General features: G+C 33.9%; 1 protein-coding gene across 1 annotated transcript; it reads right to left on the bottom strand.

The window, feature by feature from the left end:
• Positions 1 to 965: 965 nt before the first annotated feature.
• Positions 966 to 1,747, bottom strand: LOC126713402 (dirigent protein-like). Its single transcript, XM_050413154.1, has one exon. It carries the CDS (start codon positions 1,743 to 1,745, stop codon positions 1,125 to 1,127), a length of 621 nt encoding a protein of 206 aa, XP_050269111.1. The 5' UTR covers positions 1,746 to 1,747; the 3' UTR covers positions 966 to 1,124.
• Between the last annotated feature and the right edge of the window lie 9,182 nt (positions 1,748 to 10,929).

The following is a 10,929-nucleotide window of genomic DNA, read 5'->3' as shown; positions in this document are numbered from 1 at the left end:
ATTTGTGATGGAATGTTTGTGGAACTTTTTTTTTTTTTGTTTTTGGTTTTTGAGAAGAATGTATGAATGTAAACGATGACTACGAAAGTGAGTACAAGAATACTACAGCCAAAAGAAGTCTATAGAACCTAGACTCCTAGAGCCGAGAACTTTACCAAAGTAAGAAGGAGGCAGCTTTGATTTCAGCTGGAGAAACCAAATTCAAAGCCATCACAAATTATTAATAAGGTTTCAAAGAACAAAAAGGAAAAGAAAAGTAATTGGGTTAATCTTAATCATATTAATTTCTCTCTAAATTATTCATTCATGAAACAAAGTAATTTTTTAATAATCTAAAATTATTGTCTAGGATTATCTCATGTTTACATGACCATAATTATTTTCTCTTTAAAGAAATAAAAAATTAGTCTTTAATTTATTTTGAATTAGTCTTTTGAGGTGGGTTCCAGTTAGCTCAACTGGTAAAGTCTTTGATGGTTGTATAAGAAATCTGGGGTTTAATCTCCGCCTACACTGAAAACTGATTAGTGTCTTGATCTGCTGATAAAGAGCTATTATTAGGAGCGGACGCCATAAGTTGAAACTCTCTCTCAAAAAAATAAAATAAAATAAAATAAAAAGTCTTTTGAGGATCAATTAAAATTCACCAAATTTATGCATGCATACTCATTCTAAGACCATCCAGCTACTGAAATTGTTTTCTTCGAATTACCTCAATCTCCAGTCAAAATCTTGATTTTTCATTTTTGCTCGGAAAAATACTATTATGCCCCCAAAATCCATGTGACCCATCCTGATGTGGATTTAATCTTATACTACTTTAGAAATTTCAAAGTATATAAAATGAAAAATTTTCCCCCAACACAATATTTCTCAAAACTGAGATTTTTTATAGTTACAAAATGAGATGTTCATAATTACAAATTATTTTTGCAATTGTCCAAAAAAAAAAAAAAAAAAAAACCAACGAAAGCGCCAAAGTGGGCAGAAGTTTATTACATACTATCCATCATGTAAAACAGAAATTATTTGTTTTTGGGTAAGTGACAAAGAAATCTTGATTTGATTAAAAAAGAAAAAAAAAATTAAAAAAATGATAAACAATCAGTCACAAACAAAATTTGTCACCAACACTCGTACAATTTAATATCAACACGAAGCCGGAAATAAACTTCTCCTTCAAAGGCATCAGTCATCAAAGTGGCTATCCCTCTAGCCATGAAGAAGTCACCAGTGCCACCAACCACTGAAATATCCCTAGTCTTGTTCATTAGCGGATCAGCCCCAGCAAAGTTTATGCTCCCTTTATGTTGTGTAGAGTTGAAAACAAAGGAGAACCCCATCCAAGCTGTGAAAATGTCCTTTTTGTCATAAACATAAAAGCCTTGGGCACGACCAACTGGGGTTGAGTGTAGATTGTTGTCTAATGTAATGGGGTCATCAAACACAATCAAGTCACCAAAATGGTTTTGTCCTGCCATTATCGTCGTGTTAGCCCAAGCTGGTGCTCCTACCATGGCTGAAGTTGCATTGTTAGAGTTCTTGCCATTGTAAATAATGTCATGGAAATATAAAACTAACCTTTTACAAGGGTTTCGAGCCTTGATTTTCCTGGTGGGTGTAGCGGATAAGGATCCAAAGAATAGAGATAAGAGGAAGAGAGCAATAATTAGACTTTTAGGCTCCATTGTTAGTTCAATGGATAATGGGGTGGATCGAAATATGAAAGAAGTTGATGCTTTCATGAGATAAGGGACTCATTATATAGAGTAGGAGAATGTTACTATCAACTAAGTAATTAGTAAATTAGTGGTAAAGCTTGGCTTAAAAGAGATTTTGACAAAAAGAGTAAACCCCATTCACAATCCATGGTACTGTTTCTTTTCGATAGCTTCATGTCTACGACTAACGTAATAATTGGACACAAAATTAGATTCAAACATGGCGTGAAGTTGCATTTATAGTTCGTTGTCAACTTTTCATGTAAAGCGATATGAAGAAAATGGGATCCAGCAATTTTTGATTGATCATTATCTAACCATACTTGAAAGGCTAATATATATGACGGCAATGTTATTTTCAAATAATTTGCATAATTCCTATCTTTTCAATCTCGCTTTACCCTACTCTTCACGAGTCTAACTCTAACCACTTTTTATTGTTTTTTTTTTTTTTTTTTTTTTTTTTTTTTTCCTACTTTGCAAAGTGGAAGACCCTACCTCAACTAGAACAACTAACCTTACCTTACAACTTACTAGGGCCAAGCCTTGAAGCACAATCAAGTCACTTGAGCGATTTGCTTTTAAATACTCGAAGAAGATTTGTATTCCTCGCGAATAGCTTGCAATTTCATTGATTAGTGGCCTTCCATAGGAAAAAAAAATATAATCCAATAAAAGAAATAAAAAATTCCAATGCATCTGCATTTTTGTTCTCGATAACTTTGTTTTAAAGTTTTGATAACTCAGATATTATTGGACTAGAATCTATTAGAATTTTTATGCTGGATCTTGTTGTTAAATATTCACAAAATAGTTATAAACAATTAATGAGAGAGAGAGAGAGAGAGAGAGAGAGAGAGAGAGAGAGAGAGCAATAGATTCATTAGTACATAATAATTGAACAAAAGGCTGACAATGATTAATACCGGTTTAGGCAACAAATAAATTTCGAACAACTTTTCTCCTCTTTATTTATTATTTATTAGTATTTATTATGAAAAATGCTATACACACAATATTTTCACAACATTTTCATAAAAAATCTTAAATGGTAGGTTGTTATTGATTGTTATGGATGAACAAAAAAATAATTTAATTTGTGAATTCAAATTATAACTAATAACAACTTATTGCCTATAATTTGTTAAGAAAGTATTATAAAAATGTTACTAATGTAACACTTCTCATTTATTATTTGACAAATAATAGACCTAAGGTATTTTGTTTTAGAGAAATGATATGTCTACAATATTTTTACAACAAATCCTAAGTAGTAGGTTGTTATTGGTTATTATTGTTTGGGCAAAAAAGTAATCTTAGTGTTAGTTTCAAATTTGAACCAATAACAACTAACCACATGTGATTTGTTGTAAAAATGTTGTAGACATAGCATCTCTCTTAGTTTTATTATTTATTATTTATTTTTATTTTAAAGAATAATTTTTTAAATTATATTCTATAAGGATGTGGTGTAAAACCTAAGTTTTACATCCTCTAATTCCAACATGCCACACCATCATATCATATATTAAAGAATAAGCACAACAACACCAAATCAATTTTAATAATCATTTGAAAATATAAGGTTATGTTTGGTAACAGTTTTTGTTTTCTATTTTCAAAAACTTTTTTTGGGAATATAAAGAAAAAAACAATTTTCTTGTATTTTTAAAATCAAAAACATGTTTGGTCAGTTCAAATTAAAAAAAAAAAAAAATTGAAGAAAAAAATAGAAAATACGAAAATATTTTGTTACTAGGATTTGAATTCTAATGTTAACTCATTAAATGAAACAGATTTATTAGATTAAATGCATGTTTTCATTGGCCTTTGAAAATTAGAAACTGAAAACAACTTTTTGTATGTTTTCAATTTCCTTCACAAATTGAGTTTTGATAACAGTTTTTGTTTTTTGTCTATCTTGGATTGTCAAACAAGTTTTTAGTCTTAAAAATAGAAAATTGTTTTTGAAAATAGAAAATAAGGGGAAAATACAGTTACCAAACACCCTAAGGATGTGGTGTAAACCCAAGTTTTACATCCTCCAATTCCAACATGTCACATCATCTTATCACATATTAAAGAATAAGCATAACCACACCCTGTGAGAGACCTTGAAAATTGCCTTTAAAAAAAGAGAGATTTTTGGAGTGCTTTTTAAGACATCTCTCTTTTTGGATAAGTGGTGTGGAGTCGCTACTAATTTTTTTATACAAAAAAAAATAAGAAAAAAATAAATACATGACTAAATTGTTCTCTTCATTGATTGAATAAAAAATTACATAATGGAAAAATTGAAAAATTACATGGCTTTGGGTCCTTGTTACAAACTACCAAATAATTACATTGCTTTTTGTCCTAGTTACGTTTTATCCAAAATAAAATAAAGACAAGGCTAGATCTACTTATCCAAAGATTTAAATCCGGAGGCTAGGTTATGGAATGAGAAGGTGTTAGGCATCCATTCCACCCAGACAAAATCTGGTCTTCTAGACTTTTATGACCTATGTACCCTCTTTATGTATGCTATGAATGATATGTTGAACATGTGAGACAAAAACTAAATCACATAAGTTTATCTATGAATGAAGTCTCTTCTCTTGAAAAAGAATCAGATTTGTTTTGGTTGGTAAAAAAATTATGATTTGTCAAAATACCAAATCGGTTTTGTAGTATGTAGAAAAAAAATGGTTTTTGGAGAAAAAATTCAAATTTTTGTTTATTACATAAAATAAAGTCTTTTGATTTGAAAAATATCATATATGTTTTTAAGAACTAAAAAAAAAAGTTTTTTGGTTTGTAAAAGATCAGATCTATTTTGTGATAATAAAAAAAATGGTTTTTTGATGATAGAAAAATCATATCTGTTTTTTTTTTAATTATATATATATAAATATATATATTTATATATATTTAAAAAGTATGGAAAAGATTGTTTAAGAAGAGAGTTTCACTCTTAATTTAAATTTATGTAACATGAATTAAATAAAACAAACACAATCATGTTTAATCTTTTTCTTTATTTCAAAATTTGCCTCGTTAAAAATTCAGATCTACATTAAAGAAAGGTGCAGATCGGATTTTGATTGAGAAAAATTCTACATCTAAGAAAGATGTAGATCTATTTTTGTTTTAAGAAAAATTTAGATCTACATCTAAGAAAGACATAGATCCGTTTTTAATTTCAAGAAAAAGCATTGATCATATGCAAATTATTGGAATTAAGAAAGAAATCATAACAATTACATAAACAAAATCAAGATCATGCTTTAACCAGACAATGATTAACAATTCATGTTATGGATAAAGGAAAACATGCCTTATCATAAACAAGAATCATAAAAAGAATAGGGTGATTGAAAACAACCTCTTGCATGAGCACTCCTTGTTCTTGAGAGGATGTTTTAGGGTTCAAAGAAATTTATTCAATTATTTTTGAAACCTAAAAACCCTAATTTAAGCAGTAAATCTCAGAGAGAATCAGCAAATATCAGCAATTTAAGAGCCTCAAAATGTATGTCTCTCAGAGTGTAAAAAAAAGGTGCTAAGTTATGAGACCCAATCTCTATTTATAGAGGCCAGAAAACTCTAAAAAATAGCCCCAAAGTGTAGAATGTGAATCGGGACTCATCCTTCTGCGAAGAGATCGAAAATGGTGTGCTTTATCATCACCTAAAGGGCGTTAGGCCAAAACCCAAAAGGCGGAAATTCGGCTCTTTTAAAGTGTCGTTCGGCACTCTAAAAGTGCCGAATGGTGCTCTTGGATGCTGAACACACTTTCGTGTTCAGGTGCGTTTTGGACTCTCCTTCTAGGGTTTTTTGATTCGGTCCTCGCACCTAGACGTGTTTTCATCCTTAGTCTATGATTTTTTATCTCTTTTTAGGATAATTCGGACTTTCTCAGGAATAATTATCTTATAGATAAATACCCTAAAATAGATCTTAATGAAGTTCAATTATCCACTGAAAGTTCAAATAGTGTATAAAACACCCTTGAACGTTTAGACCCCAATAACAAAAATGTCAATTCAAGCTTAATGTCAAACAATAAATGTGCGGAACATGAACATAAGCTAATAAACGAATCGATAAACAATCTAAACCATAAACAATCACAATCACAGCAGTAATTAAATGGTAAAGATAAAGGGAAGAGAGATGCAAACACAAGGACAACACTCGATGTGTTATTGAAGAGGAAACCGAAGCCCTCGGCGTAAAACTTTTCCGCCGCCCTCCAAGCGGTAAGTAATCCACTAGAAACTGTAGTTGGGATATATGAACAGCAATAGGCCCTGCAAGCTTAATCTACCCAGTGTACCTAAGCCTTCCAAGCTTCTTGCTCCAACAAAATTGCGCCGAACCTATTTCTTTTCTAGCTTCCTGGATTCTGCTACTTGACCAATAGCATTAACCAATGTGAAATTGGTTCCTTCCTAACTGCTTCCCAAAGCACCAAACAGCCTTCTTACAGAAATGGATATGGTGAGAAAAGGTTTTGGTAATAAGCCTCTCTCAAGGATTTAACAATGGAGAGGAAGAGAGTTAAGGATTTTGAAGAGTCTCTTAATGAAGATTGGGGATGAATCAATCTTGTTTTTCTCTAGGGTTTCTCTCTCAAAATTATCTCTGGCAGCTCTCTTTCTTTCGTGAGTATAAGGGGTATTTATACTAGGGTGAGAATGGAATGTGAAGAGTCAGGTTTTTCAAAACAGGGTTGGCTCGCGGCTTGACTGAGTTGCGAGTTCCAACAGCGTGGTAACTGAACGACTAGTTGTCCTATTTTGTCCTGTAATGCTCCGGCTAGCATGACGCTTCAACTTCTGGCATGCCTGGCACGTGTGCAGCTACTGGCGACTTGCAGCCGCGAGATCCAATCACGCGTCCCTGTTTTTCTTGCACACTCTTGAACATTTCTTCACACTATCTCACTTACTACTCTTACAAGAATTCCACCTAAATACAGGGTTACTAATTGCTGAAATACAAGCAAATTTGGCACGGAATAAAGCCAACAAGATGGTTGATTAAATTCAACCTTACAATCTCCCCCTTTGGCTGTTTCGTGACAAAACCCTAAAACAGACTCTACACTTAACATGTGAGTTGGGAACAGTTGAACATAACTCACTCACACCTAACTCTAGAAACTGTGAAGCTCTTGAATCATATGAACATGAATCTCCTGAAACACAATAATACACCATGATCATTGTATGCAGAAAAGCATGAAATGCATATGAAGCAGGCATGATGTGATCAAGCAAAGATGGAGTTAAGAAACAAACCATGGCTTGATCAAACAAGCAATCATTACAACGTAGTAACCACAATGCTCATTCACACTTGGAATGAACACTTGGACATACAAGCTAATAAGATCAATGCAAATCACTTGCATGCCAACACTCAATCAATGCATAATACACTAAGTATATGCATCTAGGAACAATCCTACAAGGGCACAAGAGTGACAGTACTTAAAAGGAAAATGCATGACATTTAGTTAGAAGTACTGATTTAACAAAGCATAAAGGCTGCATAAAGCATGGTACAAACCATAAAGCCCATAAAATATGAAAACAAACCCTAAAAGCTTACAAAAGCAACATGGGTACAAACACATTATATACTGAAAAACATCATCAATATATAAAAACCAAGGTGTTTCACAAGATATCAACAGGAGAGAACAACTAGTCACAATAACCACATGAAATAAGAGTTTTATGAAAACTATAAGTTAATAAGTAAGACACAATATGATCAAAAGTATGTGTGGTGTGAGAGAATAAGTCATCATCTACACAACTCCCCCTATTGCTATGTGCACTTCCCTTTGAGCTTCCTCCCCTTTACTGTATGCTTTCCCCCTTTTTGGCATGAATAGCTAAAGGTTGTCTTCTAACTTTTGGTGAATAGCATGTAGCTGATTCTCCATGGCCTCGAGACGCATTTGGACTTGGTTGTTGGTGGAGTAGAGAAGTGTCACCATTCCCTCAATGCGCTTATGAAGATTTTCAAACAAACTACCCAACCTATTAGTTTAAGGATCAGACTGTACTTGCGGAGTGCTAATTTGTTGTAATTCAGGGGTGACATGCGAAGTGGGTGTGGTATGTACATGTGTCTTTGACTTAGGAGCAGATGGAGTAGCAAGAGAGATGTGTGCACTCTTTGGTGTTTTAGAGGAATGACTTTTGCTGGCTTGTAGAGTGAACATGGAAATTGAACGCGGACGGGTCATCATTTTTCCATCTGAGGGAGGATTAATACCTTCACGAAGAATGAACTTCATGATGAGACTGCAAAATGGAATACATCCTCGTGTTGCTGATAGAGCCGCGGTCTTCCTTATGGTTTGAAAGATGTGGGCACAGATATCAATGGGGGCTCCTGTAATAAGATCACATAGGAATTGAACTCTTCCGAGATTGATGAAAGTCGTGTTGGACAGTGGGTAAAGATTGGAGAACATGATCAGCTTTAGTGTGGTCAATTCAGGTGCAAACTTAGCAGTGCTTATGGATGTGCCTTTACTAGAGACTTCATGGTCAGGTCCAAGAACTTGTAGAATATCTTGAGTCTCTGGAGTTCGATCACCATAAGGAGTTAGATCCACATTCTTAGGTCTAGTAATGTGGAGAATTTCGGCTATGGAGTTCAGGTTGATGATAAATTCCTTTCCTCTTACCCAGCAAATTAGCTCAACTCCAAGGTCACTTGTATTAGAATAGCATTCCTTAACCAGTTCATCCATTGGGTCTTCAAAATTCCCAAATAAGTCTGCCCAATCTCTTGTCTCAATGATCTTAGGGACAAAAGTGGTCCACAAGGTGTCAAACTCAACCACACATTCCACTATAGGAGATGCCATGTCAAAGATGCTTGAGTAGATGTGTGAGTTAAGAGGAGTTCTAAACCTCTCACAATTGGAGTCTTTAGATGATTAAGATGAGAATCGAGTCCGTTTAGCAACCGGGGTTGATGGATCATCAGTTACAACATCTTTGCCTTTAGAGGATCGACGAGACATCTGCAAGAGAACAGGCACATAGCAAAGAACCAAAAGCAACACTACAAAGAGCATATATCAACTTGATTAGATTCAGAGAAAAATGTGAACCAGTGATATCTCACACAATCACAAACATGAGTCAGGTTAGTACCAAACAAAATCATAAGCAACACTGAAGTATTGAATGAAGTAGTTGAACCAAAATGGTGATTGTTCAGTAACAACCCAATGTCAAGTGAACACTGAATAACACAGAGTTACAAATAACTGTCATTGTGACAATCTACCATGAGCATGATATGCACAGATCAAGCATAGTTGAAATCTAAGGAAGGATAGCTTAAATTAGACCACAGTAAGACCGGAACAGGTATAAAACAGCAATATGTATGAACAGTGGAAACCACATACATGCAAAATAGAGCATATGTCTATGAGGCATATCTTACTGAATATGGAATGTTAAAAAATACCCTCAAGATAGAAGCACACACACGATATGGCAACTTAAAAACACATTATTATAAGACAAACAATCCAAAGCCTCAGACATTCTTAAACACCTAAACTTACATATGGAGTAAATCACAGAAAACTCCAAACCCATATACCTAATGAGAATGTAAACCAACAAACAGAAAAGCTCAGAACAAAGTTTAGCACAATGAGACTAAATTATGATAGCAAATGAAATCAGCAACACAAGCAACCAACCCTAAACAACCAAACCTAGCAATCTAAGTAAAAACATGTTTGAACACAGTATATCTCAAATCACAGTGACAACTCATAAAGCAAGAAAATAATACTCAAAACATGAAATATGAAGTGAGGAAGAGAAGACCCATACCTTTTTCTTGAAGATTTGAGAAGAAATGAAGCAAAAATGGAGTTTGTAGAGAGTGACACGGAGTGTTTGGGTTAGTTTCAGTTGAGAAAGAAAGTGAATAGTCATAAAAAGTTCGAGGGAAAACTGAAAAAGGTTTTAAAAACTGCCTTTACTGTGCAAAACACACGTTTTTCGCGACTGAGTCAAATCGCGTGCAAATCGCTAGGGCCGGCCGCCAGAACACTTCAAGCCAAAAGTTTTGAAAAAATTTGCTAAGTGTTTTTCGCGACTGGAAGTCTTACTCACGAGGGAGTCACGAGTTGAGCCACGAAAATCTCTGTGTACCCCTCGCGACTGGACCTTCCACTCGCAAACAAGTCGCCAAAACTGACCCACATGAACGCGACTATGACATGCGACTTGTCTGACTCGCGACTGAGTTGCCAAAACAGGGCAACACTATTTTTGAAATTTTTCAGTTTTTGTAAAAACAAAATACTTTCCAAAAACACTCAAAAATCTTTTTGAGTTTGAATCAATAAAGATTGAGCATGTGAAAACACATTTTATCAAGTACAATCACACAAATGAATATGACATTCATTGAATATAAACTTGTGTGTTGTGTGTGGATATCAACAATGAGATAGTCCTTAGTCTAATGTGAAGCTTCAATGATCAATTCAACCAAGGCATATACAATTAGCACTAGATCATGTGACCCATCTCAATTATAGAAGTATGCATATATGACCTCCCACAAGACTAGATTACATAACTTGGAGCTTTACATTTGGCTCCAATTTCAATCATAACATTTGATCTTTTTGATCATTTTGAAACAATCACATCTCATTGTGAGAATGATGTTTGATATTTCACCTTTATGAGATAGCCTTTGGCTTTTTGAAAAATCATACACTTTATTTTTGGTCGCTTTCCCTTTTTCCTAGTCGAATACTAGTATGTGCGACAGGCTTTTGCAGCTCAATATCTCTTTACATTTGGTGAGCTCTTTTTAGCAAAACAAAAAAAATAAAGAGTGGGAAGATATATAGGCACAAGTCTATGCATGTCTCAAGATCAACATAACCATTCACTAATCATTCATGACAAGTTTGCAGATCTATTTACAACAGTCACATAGATTTCAAGATTTCTTCCACAGTGATAAGGGTGCAAAGGAACAAACTATGCTCGTAAATGCATAAAGCCATTAGCACAAAAGTACAAGGCAAAACAAGTTTTGAGACAAAACTCAACAATGTCAATCAAACTTTTTGATTTTCTACTTTTTATGTGGTTTTTGGATTTTTGACACATAAGAAGGAAAAGATTGATCAAAAGCAACATTAAAAAAA

This window comes from Quercus robur, chromosome 2 (assembly GCF_932294415.1).
Source record: "Quercus robur chromosome 2, dhQueRobu3.1, whole genome shotgun sequence".
In the NCBI taxonomy this organism is placed as follows: Eukaryota; Viridiplantae; Streptophyta; class Magnoliopsida; order Fagales; family Fagaceae; genus Quercus; species Quercus robur.
The sequence above is the reverse complement of the archived record's forward strand: the minus strand, read 5'-3'. Positions and strand labels throughout refer to the sequence as shown.